The sequence below is a fragment of the Diaporthe amygdali genome, assembly GCF_026229845.1.
Source record: "Diaporthe amygdali strain CAA958 chromosome Unknown NODE_12_length_1037015_cov_66_201586, whole genome shotgun sequence".
Lineage (NCBI taxonomy): Eukaryota > Fungi > Ascomycota > Sordariomycetes > Diaporthales > Diaporthaceae > Diaporthe > Diaporthe amygdali.
Window position 1 is genome coordinate 560,200 of NW_026517032.1, and position 23,112 is coordinate 583,311.

At 52.3% G+C, this 23,112-nt stretch overlaps 6 protein-coding genes across 6 annotated transcripts; 1 reads left to right on the forward strand and 5 right to left on the reverse strand.

Annotated features, from left to right (window-relative positions):
* Positions 1-163: 163 nt before the first annotated feature.
* J7T55_001902 (26s proteasome-associated ubiquitin carboxyl-terminal hydrolase) lies at positions 164-1,323 on the reverse strand (the record flags this gene model as incomplete). The annotated part of the gene is made up of 3 exons (XM_053142814.1): positions 164-1,111; positions 1,219-1,232; positions 1,302-1,323. The coding sequence occupies 3 exons, from the start codon at positions 1,321-1,323 to the stop codon at positions 164-166; spliced, it is 984 nt and encodes a 327-aa protein (XP_052994355.1).
* Positions 1,324-2,419: 1,096 nt separating this feature from the next.
* Positions 2,420-4,326, reverse strand: J7T55_001903 (uncharacterized protein; the record flags this gene model as incomplete). The annotated part of the gene is made up of 2 exons (XM_053142815.1): positions 2,420-4,045; positions 4,120-4,326. The coding sequence occupies 2 exons, from the start codon at positions 4,324-4,326 to the stop codon at positions 2,420-2,422; spliced, it is 1,833 nt and encodes a 610-aa protein (XP_052994356.1).
* Positions 4,327-5,455: 1,129 nt separating this feature from the next.
* On the reverse strand, positions 5,456-6,815 carry J7T55_001904 (uncharacterized protein; the record flags this gene model as incomplete). Its single annotated transcript, XM_053142816.1, has 4 exons — positions 5,456-5,631; positions 5,704-6,395; positions 6,565-6,600; positions 6,742-6,815. 4 exons carry the CDS (start codon positions 6,813-6,815, stop codon positions 5,456-5,458), a joined length of 978 nt encoding a protein of 325 aa, XP_052994357.1.
* A 1,088-nt stretch (positions 6,816-7,903) lies between these two features.
* On the reverse strand, positions 7,904-10,200 carry J7T55_001905 (inner membrane protein yieg; the record flags this gene model as incomplete). The annotated part of the gene is made up of 7 exons (XM_053142817.1): positions 7,904-8,312; positions 8,377-8,467; positions 8,698-9,512; positions 9,570-9,663; positions 9,723-9,825; positions 9,888-9,977; positions 10,057-10,200. The coding sequence occupies 7 exons, from the start codon at positions 10,198-10,200 to the stop codon at positions 7,904-7,906; spliced, it is 1,746 nt and encodes a 581-aa protein (XP_052994358.1).
* A 4,182-nt stretch (positions 10,201-14,382) lies between these two features.
* On the forward strand, positions 14,383-16,718 carry J7T55_001906 (uncharacterized protein; the record flags this gene model as incomplete). Its single annotated transcript, XM_053142818.1, has 4 exons — positions 14,383-14,782; positions 14,960-15,221; positions 15,285-15,958; positions 16,015-16,718. 4 exons carry the CDS (start codon positions 14,383-14,385, stop codon positions 16,716-16,718), a joined length of 2,040 nt encoding a protein of 679 aa, XP_052994359.1.
* A 3,065-nt stretch (positions 16,719-19,783) lies between these two features.
* J7T55_001907 (G-protein coupled receptor) lies at positions 19,784-21,337 on the reverse strand (the record flags this gene model as incomplete). The annotated part of the gene is made up of 4 exons (XM_053142819.1): positions 19,784-20,621; positions 20,672-20,938; positions 20,993-21,091; positions 21,177-21,337. The coding sequence occupies 4 exons, from the start codon at positions 21,335-21,337 to the stop codon at positions 19,784-19,786; spliced, it is 1,365 nt and encodes a 454-aa protein (XP_052994360.1).
* Between the last annotated feature and the right edge of the window lie 1,775 nt (positions 21,338-23,112).

A 23,112-nucleotide genomic window follows, 5' to 3' on the forward strand; every position in this document is an offset into this window, starting at 1 on the left:
ACTGCGAAACGTCAGCTTTGCCACTTCTATGCGTTCTTGGGGAACATGATTTGTTTTGTGATCCCCGCATCAATATTAAATATGCCTCCCATCTGCCATAACATTCCAGTGGGTCTCGGAAGAGTGAGGCGTCCCGCGAAATAAGAATGAGTCGGTGAGAAGTCTAGCCCGCCATTTCAACGTCTTCGCCGCCCGCATGCCTCTTGCTCTCAGCCCGATGTTTCATCTTCACTGTGGCGTCGTCCACCCACTTCTTATACGCGTCCTCACCGCCCTCCTTCAACTTCGAGGCTACTACGCCCTTCAGAACCTCTCCAGCAAAACCCACAAAGTTGTGCCGCCTGAGAGCATTCTCGAAGCGCCAATCCCTCCGCTTTCTCTCCTCTCGCTCTAGCAGCTCGTGGTCTCCAATTTCCTTCGCCCGGATCCGCAGGTCACGAACCATCGCCAGCAGGTTAAACCGGATCTCGGTCGCGTCGTACCGGCTCACCCTCCGCTGTAGCACCTCCATCACCTTGGTCGGGAACTCCTCCTGCGTGCAGGCGCCGTGGCTGATCGGCGCGGGCTGCAGGCCGTCCATCTCGTACAGGGTGCCGCCGATCGGCGTGTAGGCCACGAAGTGGTAGACGTCCTCGGGCTCGCCGGTCGTCCGCTGCGTCTCGTCCGCGAAGGGGCTGCTCTTCGCGAACGAGTTGTGCACGTCGCGGATCAGCTCGCTGTTGGACAGGGCCTCGCCCCTAAACTCGGGCGGCAGCGCCATCGTGAAGTCGCGGAACTCGCGCAGCTTCTCGCCGATCTCGATGTGGCCCGCCTCCCCCTCGGATGACTTGCTGTCCTGCTTGTTCATGAGCACTGACAGGAGCGCCTGGGTCCCGCACGCGTTCTGGATCGTCTGCGCGGCGAAGAAGAGGCGCTCGGCGGCGTCGTGGTCGAACGTGCCCTCGTGGGGCTTCTCGGCGGAGGTGTAGGGTGTGTCGGTCGGGTATTTGAAGAGGAAGATTACGCCGTAGACGGGGTGCAGCTGCGCAAGTGAGTCGGGGTCCATTGTTATGAGCTCCTCAAACTGCACATTTTTCACGCCGAGGTTGTCCAGGAGGTATGTGAAGACGCCCTTGTGCGTGTCAGCGTGTACTTCGAGCAGATGATCCCGCTTAGAGGGAGGGCATTTCAGGGCCTAGTGGTAGCTGCTGGGTGGCAGCTTGGCTGCTGAGAACATACCGCATCGGACTCGACTAGAACCAATTAGCGAACTGAAGCTTCACTATTGACAGTGGCCCCTCAAGGCCAAGCGAGATACTCACTAGTATTCCAACCACCACTCATTTTGACGGTGTGGCAGGCGCCCTGCAAGAAGACGCAATTCCAGTTCCTGGGCGACGGTTCAGCAGCCTGTCAAGGGATGATTGATTTACACCGAAAGCTGACGAATCTCCAGTCGATAAAGTTATTTCCGAAAATGGTGGCCTTGCAAGTACAGAGCCTAGGATTTGTTGATTGCGCCGTGGTTAAAGGTCATTTTGCAGAGCTTCTCGTAGAGTTCGGTGGGGAGCTCTCTGATGACGTTGAGAGGCCTTGGGCTTACGTTGACAGGGGGTACTCTCCACATCCCCTTATCTTCGATAAGTTTTGTACCCATGTATCGAAAGCCTTAAGCAACCTACCTACGACTTCAAATACATGTTCTCCCTCACTGATTCGGCACCAATCAATGTAGTCACATACTCCCTTCTCACCAACGTGCGTATCGGTAACCATTTGATGTTACGATGGACTCGAGCATAAGTGCTAAACACAACGGAGATTCGGCTGTCTACTTAGTCAGGCATGGTCCCAGAGACGGGAGTTGTTGTCCGATCCCCCAAGATGGCATCAATTTATTCCAGTAACTTTTTGGTTTATACATCCGAGACCTCTCAACAAAGCCTTAGTGTTTTGGAACTTAGCTATTCCGTAGACATTGAACCTCGAGTCCATCTGAAAAGCTCCCGAAACCAATGTCGAATTGGAGCCCTATCCAACCAAAAGGCCAGTAACCTCGAATCATGTCTTCTGATATGGAATTTATGCAACCCAATGAGACACTCAAGCACTCGAAACCTCAAATTCTACAGGAGTATACAAATACAATTTCTGTTTTCAAGCACTCAGCTTCGATATTTCATCCACTACGGACCCTTCATGTCCTGAATTCTCATGTGCTGAGTAGTCCAAAAGGATGGGATGGATACACAGGCACCTGGATTGGTTTTCCTTTGGCGTCAAAATTTCATAAGCCCATCATGACTAGCCGTAATAGTCTAGGGTTCAGTGTAATGTCTCCAAAAAAGGCCAGGAAATGTGTATACATGGCCTGTTTCATTGCGTCAACCTTCATTGTAGTCCGCCAAATATAATCTAAGAAAAACTTTGCCGGGCCTTGTTAACTTGACAGCCATTCATGCTTTATCATTTCAGCCGCCCTTTCCGCAACTCCATATACCGTGGCCTGTAAGTTCGCTGTTGTAACCAGCGGCATCATACTCGCATCGACAACACGCAAGCCTTGAACACCATACACACGCAGGGCACTGTCAACAACACCGCCGGCTTCCAAAGGTAGCATAGCGCACGCACCACCTGGATGCCACATGGAGTTGCTGCTCGCCTTCACGTACTTCTTTGCGTGGTCCAGATCTCCCTTCAGATCGGTGGCCGGATCACGTCGCTGCAGTGGCTGAGCGAGGAACTTGCTGGAGAGTGGCTCTGAGACGGCTATCTTCTCGATCTGGAGCATGTGCTCTGCCAGAATCTCAGTATCAAGCGGATGCGATAGGTAGGCTGGGTCAATGAGCGGTGCGGCGGTAGGGTCTGCACTGCGAATATGCACGGATCCGCGTGAAAGCGGATTGGATAGGAGCACGGCAATAGTGATGAACTTCCCAGGGATGGGACCAGTGGGCGAGTTCGGTGACCAGGACAAGTCGACGGGCAGAACTGCCTGGGCACGTAAGGCCAGGTAGGCCGCTGAAGATGCGGCCGAGTCGAGAAGGGTCTTCGATGCCAGGGAATATATTGCTTGGGCTGCGTGGTCCGCTTCAGAAGGGCGATTCTCTCGGATGAGATCGTGCAGTCTCTTCTGGCCAGGCCCATTACTGTGATCTATGACCGGTAGATACGCGTATGCTTCGATCCCGGTCGAGGTCAGAGGTCCGGATCTGTTGGTCACGTAGTCCTGCATAGCTAGGCCGACTGCCTCTGGCTCCTGTCTTGCGAGTGCGTCAAGAGTATCGAGAGAGTCGACTGCCCTGTAGCTGATACCACAGACAAGATGATCCTGTAGATTTTCTCCCACCCCTGGAAGGTCCTTGATGACTTCAATACCGTGCTTTTCGAGCAGCTTAGAGTTTCCGATGCCAGATAATTCTAGAATCTTGGGGGATTGAAAGGCACCTGCAGCGAGAATGACCTCCTTTGTAGCAGTAATGGTCTGTATTTCGCTGTGATGGCGATATCGAACGGTTTTTGCCTCGATTCCCCGGGAAGATTGTTGATCAAATAAAATCTTCTCAACGACAGCACCAGTTATAACGACGAGATTCTGCCGGTCTTTGACAGGATAATAGTAAGCAGTGGTTACATAGCTCCTCTCCCTGGTAGAAGGATCAACGCTGTTCAGATGGCTAAAGGAACCGACAGAGGCTTCGACAAAGGGATCCTTGGTCATATGCAAGCCTTTGCTTTTAAAAGTAGCAGACCAAACCTGTTGGATTGACGCCGAGGGATTTGGGGGATAAGAAGTAAGAATAGGTCCCTTTGCGGGAACATCTCCGGTTGTCCACCCATCAATACCCAGTGCTTTCTCTGTGTCGTTGTCTACAGAAGGACTGGAATAGGATTTTCTGATGTATTTCTGGAAGGTGTCCCAGTTCCAGCCTTCATTTCCAAGCAGCCCCCAAGCATCGATGAGATCCTTTGCAGGAGGAACAAACACTTGGGCATTGATGGCGCTGGAGCCTCCGAGGGCTCTGCCTTGGTTGACGCTGGCACATCTTCCCCCGAGCCCAGCCTGCCGTCAAGTTAGGTCATGATCAAGAGCTACACAGTCGAACAACTCCAGTACAGGCTGGCTGAAACGCTTACCTGTGGCTCGGTCTGGAAACCCCAGTCGGCTTCCGTCCCCAACAACGTGGTATACAAAGCCGGAGCTTTGACACGCAGATCGCCGCTGATATCCTTTCCAGCCTCTAGCACTAGAACCCGGAAATGCGAGACTTCCGAAAGACGAGTAGCCACCACAAGTCCGGCGGTTCCTCCTCCGATAATGACAAAGTCATAAGATGATGACATTTTGTGCTCTGCTTGAAGATTTTGCGACTGACTGATACAGTTGGAGGTAGTTGCTGGAATAAGAGAGTATTTCTGGAACAGTATTTGTGTAAAAAGAATCGTCTAGATGATCACTTTTACGGCACCGGAGAGTCGATATTGGAATAGATATTCCAAAGTCCAAAATGAAAATAATCGAATCGCTCGGCAGAGCGCCTCCTCTCTTATTCCACTATTTCTCGGTCTTGGGCCGTGCATACCAATTGAAAATCGCACATCTTGGTCGGCAACTTCGGACTCAATTGGTTCAGATCTATTCGGGCTCTGCCAACACGCATAAATGATTTCATCTTTGGTGTCTTGTTGCCCGTTGGCTGTAGCACGCATTGGCATATGCATGATCTCCACCTGACCCAGACATGAGGCAGGCGACTATCTACTGCGGCCGTGTGACATCCTAGTTGACGAAGCGGAGGTTCGGACTGATTCAATTTCAAAAGTCTGAAGAACTCTTTCAACCTACCTTTCGATGCGTATCGTAGAGGCCGTCTTCTTATGTAACTTGGGTACGATGAAGCGCCAGGTGCATCCATGGCCTGGATCAGTTCCGCCACAGCAGGATGCATTCCAGCTGCCGTCGCCTTAATTTGCATGTATTTTGCACATGAAGTGACAATTTATTTTGCTTAATTACAGCCACTGTTCGTCAAGCTCGATTTGAGTCAATGACAAGGCCAAAGGAAGGCTTGCTGACAGATGTCTAAGGCGAAGAACATCTGAACATCACCTGCAAGAAAGATCTGGCTCCTGAACTCGGCGGCATTCCGGATAGCTAGGAAATATGGACTCAACGCCTGCTCCGAGCTGTTTGCACATGTCTCCCCCGACAATGTCTTGCACGCACCGTGAATATGCATGCATCTCCATTGCTACGTTAAGCGAGCAAGTCACGGAGCCCAAGTTTGAGGGCACAATCAGTGATGATGGGCAGTCGGCAGTAAAGCATAATCACTTGCAAACCCAATGGAGGGAGGAGATAAATGCAAGTTGTCTCACAAACAAAGCAGTCTGCGACTGATAGTGTGTTCTATATGTACCCGAGAGTAGATCTACTAGGCCTACTCTAAAACCTATCACACTTGGATAGTGCCTATACTTTTCGGACAAGGATCTCGCCTTGCATCATCCCCAGGATGGCACCATCAGCACTAGCCCATTCCTCCCACGCAGCCGCCATTTCCTGCAGATCGTCCTCGGTAGCGAGCTTGGAACTGAGCCCAACACTGCGGAGCCGCCCCTTTTGCAGCGCGTCAACCATGCCCTGAGCTGCGTAATTCTTCAAATCAGCCGTATTCAGTAAAGAAGAGGGGAAGCATGTAAACAACAGCACCAACTCACCCCAGACCTTCCTCTCTTGGGGCTCCGAGTAACACCAAGACCCTAATCCCGGCGTCACCTGGTCTCGGGGAACTCCAGCCTGTAGCGCCCATGATAACAGCTGTCGGCCCGCCTTAGGACTTCCTCCAGCCATGCTGATAACGGCAGCCGTGAGTGTGTGAAACTTGGCCAGACCAGGAAGATCAGGCCACACACACTCGGTCTCCAGGTCGCCCTCCCGCGCCGCTACAATGCCTCCCGGCTTGGTAACACGCAGCATCTCGCGGATTGCATCAGCGGGCCGCGGGAGGTGGACGAGTACCTGGTGGCAATGAGTCACGTCGAATGTCGAGTCTTCGAAGGGCAGACGGCTGAGCACATCAGCCTCTTGGTAATCAATGTTGGTAATCCCGGCCAAGTCGGCAACGGCTTTGGCACGTGGCAGGATATCCGCCTTTATATCGGTGGCTGTGACATGTCCGTCGGGCTGGATTGCCTTAGCCAGCGTGGCGGAGATGGTGCCGGAGCCAGCACCAACATCTAGGAGTCTCAGCCTTGGGTTGGCCTTGTGGAGCTCTGCAAGTGTAGGAAGTAGATAGCCTGCGCTATTCTCTGCCGTCCTCAGCTCGTGATGTATGGCCTGTGGTGGTGGGATTCCAGATTGAGCCATAATCAAGGTGTATGATAATCTCGAAACGGAGAATTGGCTTGAGCTGGACGCTGTCAACCAAGGGTCTTGATAAGTCAGGAATTCCGAGGGATACAAAGAAATAAGGAAGGGAGCGTGGGCCTGGCGATTCTTTCGAAGCAAACGCTTTCTCGGCCGTAAAACCTCTCCCGAGATTAATGGCTTCGGCGAGTGGGCAAATCCAACAACATTACCATGCACTGTGATCAGCCGAATCGCTCTCGGTCGACCTGCTTTCGAGTGAGACACGTTCCACAAGTCAAAATACCAACTGCGTGTGAGCGAACTTGAAGAAAAAATCCTTGAAGAATGCGTCTCACTGATCAGCCTTGCAGGCCGACTCTTCCGGAACTGGTGCCTGTTGTGCTTACATACATGCAGCCACCAACTGGCAGGATGCGGCGTGGAAAGGATCGAGCATGGCGCTTGTCATCAGATGAACCATGGACTACTTGTGACGGTGTCTTACCCGGTCCGGCTCTGCGGCAGCGGCAGCTGAATTGGTAGCGCAGGGAAGCGTCGACACCAACACAGCAACCGAGCATTAATGCTGACTGCATTTGTGTCTCTAAGAGATCACCTCACACGGGTGTCGGGGCGATGTAAGTAGCAGTACTTTCAAAGAACACCTGATTCATGCAGAAGGATGCAGCAAACACGTATGTAAGGTATAATACAAAGTTGGAATCCTTCCAGACGCTATCACAAATGAGATGCAATGTCAACCAGTCAACCTACGACGCGGCTTCCGCAAGCATTGATGACGATGGAGTTGATCGGTCAGTTGAGGCAACATATAGTCGTGAAGCTAATACCCTTTTCGTCGACTTTACCCAGCGCTGGACGCGAGAAGTACAGACGCTGTTGAACAAGGGTTTCTTAAAACCACATCCGGTTCGGGAGGCCACCGATGGCGACTGCTGGGGAAATCGCATTGTCAGCGGTCTGGTAGAGCTACAGTACGGAGCGGTTAGAGGGCCGAAGTTGGCTGTTTGGGTGAATTATTATTAGAACTTTGGGCTTGGATCAGACACAGGTCGACGTCTCGCCGCCTGACCCATCATTATAATGGCTAAATTCAAGGCAAACAAAGGGGCTTTTCCAGATAGCAAAACAGCCAGGCCGCCTCATGAAATCTTCGACCATAGACTCAACAGAAGATTTTGCGCAAACGTATTAGCCAGAAGAATATGATTTGCAACAAAGTTATGTAAAGTTGGAGACTCGTGGATCCTCGGAGCCAGTAATCTTGGCTTGACGCTCACACACCAAAGACTCACTTTGAATCGCCTTGATCTGTCTTGTGTTTCATCCTATTCACCCTTCCATCTAGTCTATTGATTGCTTGAATATACAGTGTGATTTGTATCGCAGCTTGATCATCCACTGTCTCCCTCTACAGCACGCATCCTTGCCTTCGTAATGAGGAGCAGCTTTCAGACTGTTGCGTTGAAGACAGCTCCCCAGGGCGTCTGTCACGCCAAAAAAAAACAAAAAAAAAACCATATAAAACTGCACGAAGTCTAAGTATGTCTACTTCTGAGACGCAATGACCACCTGCTGTGGGATGACAACGTCCATCTCGTGGGTTTCTCTCACGCTCCCCTCTCTGTGGCCTTCGGACGGCATCGCTGAGGCTCTGTGGGCTGAGGCAGCAAACGACGTGCCGATATGCGAAGTGCGTGTGCTATCGAGATCGATCTCAGACATGGCAAATTCGTCGTGATGCTTTGCACCTTCGTCCTCTGCCCGGTGCTGTCGTCTCCGCTCGTCCTCCCAAAACTTGCCCTTACTGAAGACCCGCACGATCCATGGTTTTTCTCCGGCGGGCTTCCATGTCCAGTACTCTTTGTACTGGTAATCTTTTGGCTCGAGACTGCCGCGGCTGAGGGTCATCACTGCCCATATCATGCTATTCAGAGCTGTGTATACGAAAAGGCCACTGGGATCTCTTGTCAGCATGAAACATAAGACTTTGCGCACTAGGATACCTGGACAAGGCTCACGCGATCAGTCCGTATGCGACACTGTAGCTGAAGGGAATGAAAGCTATGGTCACGAAAGATGGAATAGCATCGCCAACATAGCGCCAGTTGACTGCAGTCACTTGGCGAATCATCAAGCATCCGACCTAAGCAGCAGAACTATCGTCAGCAACGATCCGCCTGGGTCAAGAAGTCCCGGTTCACTCACTAGTATCAAGGTACATCCCGTGGCCCATGGGGGTATCGAGGCAAATATAGGGCCAAAAAACACAGAAACCAGAAAGCACAGTCCTGTCACAATAGCTGTTAGTCCCGTCCTTCCACCTTCCGCTATACCTGCACCACTTTCAATGAAGGCCGTGACTGGCGAGCAGCCGAGAAGAGACCCAATGGAGATACACGCAGCATCAGTGCAGTAAGCTACCGTCGACCTTGGGAAGTCACCGTCTCCCTTTCGCGTCTTGTTGCAGAAGCGTGCCATGGAGTACAGCGTGGCTGTACAGTCGATGATATCCACATACAAGAACGTGAATAGCGCAAGAGCGAAGCTGGCTCCGTAATTGCCTGACAGGTCCCACTGCTGTGCGTTGAGGGTGTGGGTGATGGGATGAAAGCTGACAACTTTCTTGAAGAACTCGAAGCGTTCGTCACCTTCCACTGTGTTCGGGAAATAGGTAAAGGGAGTGCTACGGGGCCACGATAGGATCGAGACAAGAGCCACCCCAATGATAATTGCTGACTTGACCCGAAAGGCCATCAAGAAAGCCGTCAGGAGCCCACCGCACATGATTCCGAGCCACATCTTTGAGCTAGTCATGAGGTGGCTCATACAAGCGCCCGTCTTGAGGTCGAGATAGGCAGGATCGCAACCCGCAATGGCCAATGGCGTTTTGGGGTTTCCAGTGATGATGCCGATGCCCTCGGCGTACGACATTCCCACCATGGTGAGGAATAATCCAATTCCTACGCCACTTGCAGTCTTGATCGTTCCTGGGATTATCTTCACAAGCCAGTGTCGCATGCCGGTCAGAGCGAGGATAATGAAGATAAATCCCTCTACGAAGACTGCGGTCAAGGCTAGCGAGTATGGCACGGGGCCCTGGCCTCGAATGCCGACGACTTGGTAGGCGAAGTAGGCGTTAAGGCCCATACCTGGACTGCAAGCCTGGTCAACAAGGGCAGATCTCACGAAAGTAGGAACAGTAGCGACTCACGCCAATGCCACGGGCAGATTAGTGAAGAAGCCAAAGAGGATGCTGGCGAGTCCAGATAATGCCGCTGTCGCTGTTATGAGGTCCTGCTTGACCACTGCGGACGTCAACTTCATGGTATTACCCCAGATATTTCAAGCAACACATAGCCCTTACCGTTCGCGCAGGATTGGTATTCTGCTTCGTTGGCGCAAGTGTCTTTCGGACCAAATGGTGGCTGACACGTGCAAGTGCCGCCGGTTTCCGACAGTATATCTGCCTGAAGCGGATGTTAACATATTGATATAGCTCCCGAACCTCTGCAGAAAAGGAGGCACTAACATTGACGGCGATGATATATGCCATTGTGGCGAACGTCGTGAGACCGGCTCGAATTTCTGTATAGAAGCTGGCATCTTGGATCTCTTGGGGCTATATGACATATCGAAACCTTAGCTCGTCTAGTTCACTACCTCGATCTCCAGCCGGAAGGGGAGGGGAGATATCCTACATGACCACATCCACCGAGTCGAAAGACACGGCCGAACGTCGAAGTATTGACTGAAGTCTCGACGCCCCTGAGGCGGTCCAACACCCGTTCGAAGTTCCTCGCCATGAAACTCTGCCCGTACACATATTGTCGTTGGTCCTCCATTGCGTTACGAAGGTCTGTGGTCTATTGGAGCCAGAAAAATAGGCTTCGGCACCTCGTACCCCGTCAAACGCAGTCGTCAGCGTATAGTGAACGAGTGACAAGAAGACACCAAGGGAACAGAAACGAAGAGGGAAAGAGTGAGAAAAACGTGGGATGGGCTGCCGTGGTATAGTGGATTGGAAAGAAAGACATCTTTGAGACAGAGTGTTCCACGGCACCCGACTTCATATGCTCGCTGGAGAACGTTGCTAAGGGGCCTGGAAGCAGGGACTCGCTTCATTAGACTCGGAAGCATATATTACGGTGAACCCTGGACCTTCGATCTGAAGCCCGCCGTACGCACGTTGACATGCTTGTCTGTAGACGCCTTGAGCAGTTCCATGAACTTCCTGGTTCAACTAAATTGCCTCAAATGTATTGGCCTGACGAATTGCTGCGGACTTCCAAGTACTGCTGCTCCTGTTACTCTAACCCCTGGTGGATATCCGCGCTGAGATTCGGGACCCGGAAGATCAGCAGCCAGTGGCAAGGCACCTGAAGAAGAGCCGCCACTGAAAAGACGTATTTTCCCACACTAATGCTGTATGCTTGAAGCCCCGGGTGGTCCTGGGAGTACACATCGGCTCCACGGCATGATGATAGGTGGCGAGATCTGCTGGATCTTCTGCCCTGGTCATTATACTCGCACATGGCGTATCAGGGGCCCCAGCAGAAGATGATTCAGCTTTAACAGCCATCGAGGTGTCTAGGCCTGGATCCGTTGAAGCTGATGAGTCCATCCAGCCCTCGGTGGGTTCTGAGGCCCACCTAATGGCCAGACAGTCGAAATCATGTCTTGCTTTGCACATCCGTATCACCCATGGATCAGCTTGAGGCAAGCTGTCATTTTCCAGCCTCAATAAGAAGGAGTGCGGCAGTCCGACAATCCATTGGTTCAACGAAATGGACCCGGCAAGGTTAGCTATTGGCCCGTCCGACTCGAAAGCATGCAGCTGTGTCGACTCCCAGCTTCCAGTCCTGTCGTACATCTCCAAATGAATACCCTGCTTAATCGGCAATGCGCAGCTCGATATCGGGGAGAGATTCGCTTAACATGTGCTCCACAACAGGAAATTGCAATACTGCTGGATCTCTCCGTAATGCACGTTTAGGCGCGCATGCGACGTTGAACCAATTCGCGACAACAGTTACTAGTCATCTGGCAGCGGAATGGACTTACCGACGGCTCCTTGTTCGCAGATACAATTCACAAGTGTGCCGCGAACCCAGTAGCTGTGTGAATCTGGCTTATTCAATGCTTTGGCAAGGAGACGGAGGATCGCAGACCTAATGCGGCCGCCCATCCTGTCCCTCCCGAGGACCATCATGGCCCGCGCCACCTCAGCCGAGATATGAGACGGGTTTACAATGAAATGGCTAGCTACTTACCCAGACGGGAGAGATGGCGGCCATGGCCACCCGGGTGGCTGCAGAATGAGAGTGTGGGCTTCCAGCAGCGGTAGGGATCATAGGAGCGAGAGAGGAGATGATTGCATTTCAAGACTGGCTGGGCGGAAGCAGCCTCTCAACCTCCGTGGTTTACAAATCGCTGATATCGATCGCGGTATGCATTTTGTAAATTGGAAGCGAGTGATGGCATTGCACGCTCATAACCCCATTGTTGTCTTCAATAGGTAACACCGGTCCTCCGGCTGCCCGAGACTACACAAGACGTGTTACCTCTGGAGCAAAGAAATCGTCTGGACGGCTTACCCGAGCCATCCACTCACGGGCAGAGAGCAGAGAAACCAACAGGCCCGGTGTCTTGTGCCCGTTTCACACAAGTGATGTGTCCAAATCCGGGATGCAGGGTTTCGAAGCGATTTATTCCTGACTCAGAGAAGCCAGACACAAGACAGCGACGTATGAGCTTTGAGGTCTCTCTCAGTCAGCGAGATATGATTGGCGAGCATGAAGTATGATGTGGTCGATTCGATGAGGAGCGGGAAAGATCTCAAAATCACGAAACCCTTGTAGTTTCCTTTATACACCGTCCACATGAGTTTCATCACACGCCAGGGTGCTTTCTGGGAATCTGCTTTGAACACAGTCACATGGGCATGAGGCTCGACAACAAACCTCAGAACTGCGCCACTGTGCACTGATTTCTTTACCATGGAAGCTATTGTATTGTAAGACGAATTCCGATTCATACGAGACAAGCTCTTAAGAATCGGTCGGGCGTCACAACAGGTAGCTCCGGATCAAGGTCTTGCTGTAATCCGCCGCGTGCTGCTTCCATCCAGCCTGATTTATTCCTGGCCCCTGACTTCTGTAGCTGGAGAAGCGTATAGGCTTTGGTGGCTTCGGAAACCAACATAAGTGACATCCCGAGTGATGGTTCCGACTGGGACAATGCCATCCGAGCCACGAGCAAGGCTACCCTGCGCATGCTTCTCCAAGTGCGCAATGGGCGTGAGTTGATTTGTCGCGCCCCCCCCCTTTCTGTCTATACTCGAGAGATCAGATTGTGCCAAATTTCGACAACTATTGGAATCGTGGGAATTCCATGTCACTGTGATAAGGGCTCCGGTGCTTCGGGTCAAATTTGCTCAGCTCATAAGAGTCCCAGCAGGAGATTACGCGCATACTGATATGCATGCTGACCACTACTTAAGTACCGTCTACATTGGCATCCAATCAAAACTTTGGGATCTCGGGCTGCTAGCAGTAGGCTTCACCGACAAGTTCTTTAGACATGGCCTGCCAGAGGCCGTCAATCGACCTGTGTACGACTTCATAAGTGTAGACCTTGGTCTCGTCTGCCTGCCAGGGATTTCTGGCTGGTGCACGCTCTCTCCATACATTTTCTGGGTAAGTTGATGGGATATCTTCGACTTACCATTTCTCAAGACTTGAAATTGGAGGTGACTTGCGTTGCACATCTACTGCTGTCCCGGCAAAGGGAAACCCTCCACCCCCTTTCTTATTCTTTATCTCGTACGAGACTCATATGAACTGTATTCACTTGCTGTGCTAACGTCCGAACGGTCATGAAATCGGCTATAGCTGTGTGGTTGTACAGCTGTGGGCTGTTGTGGCTTCGTTAGAGTGACCACGTTCTCCCATCCCCTTCCCCATTCTTTCGTTTCCAAAAGCAGAAAATATTTTCATCGAATCGAATCGCAACGCTAGCAATAATACCTCCACCTCAGCTGTTAAGGAATCTACCAGTCGAGTTCCCTGCGGACAAAATGGAGTCCATGAGGAGACGCTAACTGGACTTCCGTGGAGTGTGTACTCAATATTCAAGGGTCGATCTGGGTCTTTCAGGGGGATGTTTGCCATCACGCCTGAGCTACCCACCTTAAGTCATCCAGAAAGTCTACAAGCGAGGGCTGCGTAACTGTTCTTTTATGTTGGAGCTGCGGGGTGCTTTGCATTACCTGATGCAATGGTCTCTGGCGATCAAGTCGCTGTAATTGACCCTTACTTCTCTCTTGTCAGTCACACAGCGCTGCTCCATGACCCTTCTCAGCTAAAGAACAGTGGAGCCTTAATTCTTCGCGTTCACTACGTACTTGTCTCCTTCTTGGTGTTTTGCGCAGATTCACTCTGCTCCAAGGGCTGATCTGGTGCGTCACTGTCAAGGACTTGCTCGTCGACCAGTGGCCTTCATACAGCCCTCAATCTTCCTGATCAAGGAACTCGCTTCTCTCAGAAAATACTCGTGCTATCTCTCACAAAGGATTCCTATGCAAATTACTGGCGTGCTCCTGGCCTACCTCGTCTGGTTGGAGCATCGAATCTGTCCTATGTCAGAAACGAGAACGACATCATCGTCAACTCAGTGAATGGTTACTCATCTCTCGCCCCCTTTCGATAGATTGTCAGTCAGATGCTGGATCATTATACTGCAATCCTTCTGTTCCCTGGGGATCTTGTGACGACCAGCAACAAGAGACCTCCCTCGATATCAAACCAGCCTCCGAGTTGTCTCCCACTCTAAACACACCTGCAGGTCCCTCAGAACCAAACGCTGAGTTTCCACAGCCCAATTCACAAACATCTTGAATTGGTCACACTGATCTCATGTTTCCCTGGCCGCCAATAAATCCTGTGCCGGAACTAACCAAATCAAGCAAAGAGCTGACATCTGTTGCATCCCAAATGGCCCATGATTAGAAGTCCGCTGCCGGCAAGATGTTCGATGTTGACTGGAGTGACCCCAATAGGGAGTCAGTTGGGGACAGGAGGGCCAGGAAACAGAGGGAAAAGGATCTCAGTGACAAGGCCAGCAGCAGAGACAATGGAGAAAAAGCCAGCAAGAAGGACGAGCAAAACAGCCAGACATCAGGCTCAGGCTCTGTCCGTAGCTCCATGTCCTCTGTGGACAAGCAGTTTGGGTTCTTTGGTGGCAAGAACCGGAAGAAGGGCCGAGTCCTGGGAAATAACAGATCGACAGCCAGCTCCTCGAATGGAGCTCCAACCATTCACGAGCTGGGGCCAACAGATGACAACACCATCGACGACACATCGAATGAGGTATCTGCAAGAGCACTGCAGGATTCTCAAGAATTTGATACAGAAGACAAACCGCATGGTATGTTTGGTAGACCTCTTTCAAGTAAGCTTCTACCTTAAGAAACAGCTCCCAAAGCTCCCAAGCCACATGGCCAAATCTGTGTTGGCCACCTGTCTGGCCTACACTGCATGTGCCTATGCAGTCATCACTTTTTGCTTTGTACACATCAAGTTCAAGTCGCTGACAGTATCCCAGGTTTCTCCGAGGCTGTCTTGAACAAGTGGAACGAGGGCCCTCCTGGAGGCTCCCTCCTTGGTTATGACATGGCGTCCCCCAAGCCAGGACTGAAATCAACACTGACCCAGGACCTTGGAGATGGAATTTCGTTCATTACCAAGATCACTGAAGTAAAGTCTACGAGTCGAGACAAGAAAGACCCTGACTACCTTGTTTCCACGGTGACGCTTTCTGTGGGACCTGCCCACGACGATCTCAAAGACTTCTCCGTCAAATCCACGTAAGTGAAGCCGCGTGACGCACTCAGGACGAAACAGGCTGATGTTGACAGTATTTTAAGCAGCTCATGGCAGCCCCCACCGCAGGTCACAGGGACCACTCACGGCCTCAAGACCGTTCCCGAGTCGCCTTCTACTTCCAACCTCGAAGACGCCCGTCATCTGATACCAATGATCACCGATATTTCCCCTACAAGCAGCCAGAACTCCGCGCTGATCGACCCGAAGCACGTACCAAAGCGCAAGCCAAAGGCCCCCTTGAGGGCGCCCGCAATCGTCCCAGCCTGTCTGCAGCACATCGGGCACCCCGACCTGTGGAAAGCCCCAGAGGTTTGGGAGTACAGCGCAAGCGAGCCGGAGGTATCTCCCACCGACGAGTCTGTGGTGCCGACTGGCTCAGAAGAGCTCAATCAGCTCGCCCTTGACCTGGCGAGCATGCAGCGCGAGGCTACTCGAATGCAGGCAGCAAGCCCTCGGGTCATCTTACTCCGTCTAAAGGAGAAATGGGCAGGCTTTGAGCTACACACGAACTTGGAAACTGAGGCCGAGAACACGCAGGAGCACATTGACATTGCCGTCGATCAGGCGCTGATGTACAAGGAGCTAGAGATGGACAGGAAGCGATGGATGCTTTCTGCGCTACATCACATGGAGACCAATTTGGATGCAACCAGCGTCATATCCAAGCCCAAGGTGAGGCCAAAGGTGCAGAAAATCCTGTCACTTTTCGATAGTCAAGGTATGTTGGCCTCTATTTCACGCCATTTATGTGTAATGCTGACTCTCGTCATCAAGCGGCCACGTCCTATCTCGCAATCTCGAACCCGAGCGTCCCCGTCTACCATCTTTCAGCAGATCCTCTACCCCACAAGCGTTATCCAAACATACACCCCATGGTCTGCCCGGCCATCTCGGCTTCCGCAGTTGGTGTGGCAACAGAAGCATTCTCAGCCGTGAATTGTCTGCCGATCGCATCCATATTGCCATCGTCGGAAATACCGAAGCTGCTCCAGAACATCTTCCGCGTCCTCGCCCCAGGCGGCTTCCTGAACATGGTCATCATCGACCCCCTTCCTAACCTCTTCTCAATGGGGCCCATCCTGAGGCAGTGGCTGGACGAGAACCTGATATTCAACCTCGAGCAGCAGTTCCGGTGCACCAATCCTAGCAGGAACTTCCCGGTCTGGCTGCAAGAGGCCGGTCTTCGGGCCAAAGGCAGCGTCATCACCACCACTCGCTTCCAGGCCATACCTCAAAGCCACACTGATGACAGTGGCGAAGGCGGCAGCGAGGGCCGCAGTAGCGGCGAGTTCGAGATGGCGACCATGAAGGAACTCCGCGCTGTGGTCGGCCGCATGCTGTGGCGGGAGATCTGGGGCCCCTTCGTGGGCGCGGACAAGTGGTGGTGGGAGGTGCCCGAGATCGTGGACGAGTGCACCGGCCGGGAAACACACTGGGAGTACAGCGTCATCGCTGCTTGCAAGGAGAGCACGGCCTGAGTGTACCTAAGAGTTCTCGGCTATTCGCCCTCTGTGCTCCCGCGACTCGATCACCATCACAGGCATGATTCTTCTGCTCGGGTACGGCATAGCTTGCGGGCGTTCTAGGATGGAATCATGGATGTTTTGGAGGAGATACCCCATGCCAATCGGCAGCTGGTTCCACTAAGAACAGGCGACGATTACATGATTGTCATTGATTGTATGATAGCATACACGCCATGGAGCCGACATTCACGAGGGTCACAGTAGAGGTTAATCCAGACGATATATTCAGGGAGGCCTTGTTCTAGAAAGACGATGCTCCACAGCGAGACATGGACTACCGCAGAACAATTCCCTCTTAACGTATGAAACGTTATCATATGTCGCAGTGACGCTGTCGATAGCCGAGGGTCGCGGAAATAAATACGCGGAAAATTATTTCCTGTGTGATTTCCAGTCTCATACCGCGGTGATGTTACCCATCTTGCCTTCTCCGAGGGCCTAGGACTGTCCTAGTATACGTGGTCAAGATATCTTGCTCACCTCCGGCCCCAGAACGGCGGGCCCCGCTTGACCGGCTCGGCACGTGTCTTGGTTGGTAAGTATGGGAATACACTAGGGGGTTGTCGGTCAAACAGTTACAAAACTTAGCACAATAAACATCGCCGAATATACAGCGACAAACAGGCATCCGGGCCGCAGCACGGTACCGGAAAATCACACTTGCTTGCAGCAATCGACGGTCATGATGATCTGAAACCTTTGTTCGTCATGATGGGGGCCAAAAGTTAACTTACCGATCACGTGGATATTCGGACAACGGCGACTGATATGTTTCAGGAAAGCACAGCAAGGGAGCCTCTGCACTCAAGTCATGTCAGAACATATTCCTATCATACCATTGGAGACTGGGAGCCCAACGCCGAGATCTTCAAGCCACCAGGCGCGGGCCAAACTCTACCCGTCCTTTAATACGAGAGGACCATCGGCAAGAGCAACACCCCACAAAATGTATGGTCATGTGCTAAGCAGCCATTGTTCTGGACTCCATCAGCAAAAGTTAAAGAAAGGGTTGTCCAATTTCTCGGTCTCCTATTCCAGCTACCCTTGCAGAGTCTAATGTGTCACCCTGGCCCTGGGCTAGCCGGCTGCACAGCACGTCGGCCGGCCACAAGGTTTACAACCAACGAAACCGCTCGCAGGGCTTGATCAAATGCCTCAGAAGGATATTGTCGGAGGGCCACGATTCCGCGCTTCATCGTCGCCATCCAGCATGGTGCGGGAGATCGAGAGCGAGGACGCGAAATCCGCGAGGGGAATGCAGCCTGCTGGCACGCACGATGTCGAAACAAGACTCGCCGCCCAGAAATGCGCTCCAGCAAGACCCATGGGAGCGTGTGGGCCGGACGCGAGAAATGCCCCGATGTCACCCACCGATCGGCCAGGGAGGGTGTGGAGGGTGGGGCCCTACCCCGGACTTCTGACAGCTCCACAGGCCAAGGGATACCCATGCCATCTGCCATGCGAGTCGCTGGATGGTGGGTGTGTGGTATCAGGGCCACGCTCTAACGCAGGGGCTTTGTCCCGATGAGGAAACATAACGCATGGGCTGTGCTTGCGTGTACGTATGCTGGGATGCTGTCGTCCAAAATGTATGCCGAAATGCCGTACTTGATGGAGGGATTAGAGTGGCCATCTGCCTCACATTCTGCATCGTTAGGTCATCCCAGCCGGGGGGTTCACCTTCTCCCTTGCTAGTAGATCGGTCCCAAGGTTATCATCATCTCAACACACGTTTTGATGTGTCCCAAAATGACCAACGACAGTGTGGCTTGCAGACTATAGCCAATGGCGACTGATCAATCACCCTTCATACCAGGGTAATCACGTTGGCGCAAGACTGAAAGGCCAGGGGACAAAGAGACCACAGACAATTTTTCTCCGAACCCCGCCACCAAGAGGGGGGGAACCAGTGCCTGGTAAGGATCGAAATGATGCTGTCAACCCAAGGACGACCTCATATGCCAGGATGAACAGCCCGGCTAATACGCGAGCCATCAAAACCATTAACCTCATGCTTGGCAACCCCAGACAAAGAGACCCGACAATCAGGATCTTAAGGCCCTTGGTGACCGGCTAAGCAGCCCCTATCCCCTTCTGACCAACACAAGCAACCACGCTTTATGGGGGCGTTTTTGGCTTAGATTGCCTCTTTTTTGTGATGCGATGGTGCAGAGTCTAACTGGGGGTCCTGCCGTCCCAACGGAGAGGAACCGGAACTAGCCTAGTCTCCAGTCTGGGGGACCAGGGAGAGCTCCCATGAATTGGTTGTGGGTGACACACACATTGAACAGGAACCGGGGAGTGCGCATCCGATCTGCATTGCGTATTGAGGGTCGCGATGAGGTCCTTCCGTCCGAGAACCCCTCGCCGGGCCGATTTGTGGGTGTGGTCGATGGGTGGCCAGGTACGGGCGTAGGGAGGGAGGTGTTGGTGGGTGGTATCAGGGACAGCATGCAATGCGTTATAACTGGTGGTCAGCAGTTTATCATCATCAACGTGCAGGGATTGGCTTTACCACCTGGAAGCTTGCCCCTAGCCCTGTAGCGCCTAGCTTCAAAGCTTCAAAGCATGAGAGACTTCTTGAGCTACTCGTACATCCGACGGGCTAAACAAGCTCAGAGAGGGCGATTTAATCGGGGCTCTCAACGCAGGCAAAACCTCACACGACGTTAGAGTTGAAGAGGTGTCAGGTCGAAGGTTGGAGCTGGAACAAGCAAATGCTTGGATGCAACGTAGAGGCGCAACGCAACGCAAACGTGGTAACACGCTGTGGCGTAACGATGCGTAGGTTACATCCCGTTAAATGCCGGGGCCCTGTGCAAGATGTTGGGCTGGGACGTAATATTGACTTCTCACTGACAGAATATCCGAGAAAATCTGGGATGTTCAATCAATGGCGGTATACAGAACAAAGACACAGAAACCAATGTAGCTTGACTCTCACTCTCACAGGGAACAAGTCGCTAGAATTAAAAACTACATTAACAACGTTCGCTTATCAAACAAGGCCGGTGATATCAGGCCGCTCCGCGCCTCAGCTCTTCTGTGGACTCAGAGGCCGAGCTGTCCTCCGACATCGTCCTCAAGTTCCGCCCCTTGCTCATCATCTCAAATGTTCCATTCCTGGCAGGAACAGATGCATTGTCGCGCCGTCCAGGAGGGACTCCCAGCCGGGATCTGCTTGTCGCCCGAATCGGTGCATCCGTCTTCGGCGAGCCCTGGAAGGAATGTCGAATATCATCCATGAGCTTCTTGCATGCCTTCCAACTCGTGACTATGTAGATTACAGCGTTCCAAAAGCCTTGCAGCGGCAACACAAAAGCTGACATGTATTCGAGGGGGAGGCTTGCTCCGTCGGTTTGCACAACGCTGTAGACTCTGTTTGCTGTTGAAGGGATCCATGTTATGAGAATAGCCGTAAAGAACAGGATCGAGCATTTGGTATACGACCACGCTGCGTTGTTGGCCTCATATGTGGCCTTCCTACGAGAGGAGCGCTGTGTGTGGTTGTCAATATTGAGGTTGCTGCTGGCTGTCGCTGCTGTCGCTGCTGGCGTCTTGGGTGCAGTTGCGGAGATTGAAACCGAATATGCAGATGGCTTGGATTGTCCAGCTGCTGAACTGTCACGATAAGATCGGTCGAGAGGTGTGAGGCCAACGGTGCTGTTCTGCGTCGTTGTGACTATCTCAGAGGTGACTGATACCTCAGTGGTCTTAGTGCTGAAGGCGTCGTCCATTGGCATTGGTTCAGGTTCGTAGTGACTTGTGTAGTTCAACTCTCTGAGCTGCTTATGCTTCCTGTAAATTTCCCGCCCGGCGCGGATGTAGATGAAAGTTGTAACGGCGATCGCCGCCCTGGGTATTGTTAGATCAATCATGGTGCTGATGGACTGCAAATATCTTACCAAACGGGTCCGTAAAATGTTATGATTCGGAAAATGTCCCACTCTCTCTTAACCCAACACCATAATGCGGCATCACCGTAGATCTTGCCCTTCGATGGGGATGATACGAAAATAAAGGCCAAGGCCACCACAAACGGAACCCCATAGCAGAAAAGCAAGTATGGGATCTCCATCTTCCGAAGCTTCTGCCCGTCGAACTTAAAGTAGAAAGTCAGATAGACGTTGATGGCCATCGCCAATATCCAGAAAGCATCAGCGGGCATGAACCTGATGAGGATGTAAGCCACAGTTGTACTGGTTGAATGAGATGCTTTGACCTACATTTGAATCAGAAACGCCTGGAACTGGCAACCGGCGGAATCAGGAACATCGACATAAGTCCTGGCAAGGAGTGTGGCTACATTCGTGAGCATATTGCCGCTGCGCGTCAAGACAAAGTCAGTACTAGTCCAGGCTCCAAGACGCCCTCGGCGCAAGCAATGACCCTGAGAAGGTTGCCACGTACAATGAAGCATAGAACACAAGACGATTTATTGGTTTGTGGAAAGCGTCCGACACACAGAAAGTCACAATGATGAAAACACATCCCACAAGGGATAACACCGAGCTCGTCCGCTCGATGACATTGAAGAGGTCCAGCTGCGTGCCGAGATTGTCGTAACTCATATTGCGCTCGTCGTTCGCAGCTTAGCTGCACCGGAACATTGATATCGGAACAGTGAGAACGGTGGAGCACAACCTGCGCGTACGGCCAGCGTCTGAATTCAGTCGTGAATAAATAACCGAGGACGTCCAAGTCCAGAGAAGCAGTAATAGCAGCCAACGAAGCGGCAATCCAGGTAGAGGCTAGGACACTGGGTCGGTAGTCGGGTCGATGCCTTCGAACTTCAGATCCGGGTTGAGCGGTCCTTCAGCCAAGAGGCTGTCAGATATCAGATTGTCGTGGCCGAAGGGCGAGCTGACTCTTTGAGCACTGCCCTGTCTTGTACTCCTTTGTCGATCCCAGTTGTATGTGCAACACGAGCGTGGTCAGCAGGTGGAACTAACGCTTAAACAGTGAGGCACTGGTGTCGGACGTCAAGAAGAAGCAGTGTTGGCCAATGGGTGGTAATCAGCGGCCCCCAAAAATGTGAGTCTGTTTACTGAATCGGGAATCCTTTGACGCAGGTCGGTTATGTGAACAGGAAGGTGGCTTAAGAGGCAGCGGCGCACAGATGTCGAGGGGTACACTTGTAAATATAATCACAGACGAGGCGTGGCCGAAGCCCTTAATAAGAATACAGTGAGAGGTATAAACAAGTTTGCGCAGGACGGGTAGTAAAACACTCGCACGGCAAAATGCGCCGGATGGGTACTGTATGGGTATAGGGTGGGCCGTGGTCCATCGTGGCCAGGAACCTGGGAGGAGGTACTCGACAGGGGTGGACATTGAAAAGCATCCTTGATCATAGTCAGGGGCCGCAATTGTGTGATCAGACCAGGGCTCGACAAGGGTCCGTTACTTAGCTCATGAACAAGGCATATAGGCTAACTGTGCATGGTAGAGACTTGCTCGTTCATCCGTCTCAACACTGATACCGCACCATGATAGGTGGTGGGACTGGGTTGATCCAATAGAAAATTTCGCAAGGTTAGGGTTGCTCGCAGGGTATAAGCATGCAGAAAGAGGCCATCTGGGAAGCGTGAATGAGATAGCAAATGTTGTCGGTAGGCTTAACCTCATCACTTAGCTGGTTGCAATCTTGTCTCGCGCAGCCTCTTTTGTGAGGATCACCAGGTGGTAGATGTGTCCACGTCTTGCGGCGCCGCTGGAGTGTAGTTTCGTCGGTGGATGGTGAACATGGCATGCATGGACATTGATTAGATGACGGTTCTCGACGTCCAAGCCGTGATCCGTACGCGAATGCTGACAGTCTGAAACCCGCTCGATCAGATGACGCAGAGGGCCTCGCAGTCCATGGTGACACTAGTCACCCGAGGGTCGCCCCGAGAGCTAAGTTGACCGACGACTCGGCCTAATTGAGGAGGATCAGAGCAGAGATCAGATCGGTAGTCTCAAGTCGTTATCTCATCTGGCACGCCTGAGTGGTAGAGTGCCAGGGCAGAAGTTGATGTCTGCTGCGCGGCCAAGCTTTGCTCTGCTGGTTGTTGGCGAGCTCGTGTGCCTATGACAGCCAGCTGGCGTTGCTAACTTTTGATGGCTGCGGGCAAGCTAGACACACATCAAAACGGCCGTCAGCCTACTTGATCCAGTGGGTGGACCATATCGCCAACCAAGCCTTTGAGGATGGGCCGGAGAAGGCTTAACTGCCGTGACATTTCATTACTCGGCGGACGATGTAATGGCGGGTGCCGGAAATTGCTACTGAATGATAGGCGACGCGGAGCAGGTAGGGCGCAGCACACGTGGTAATGGCTGATTGCCATCTGCCGGGCAGCCA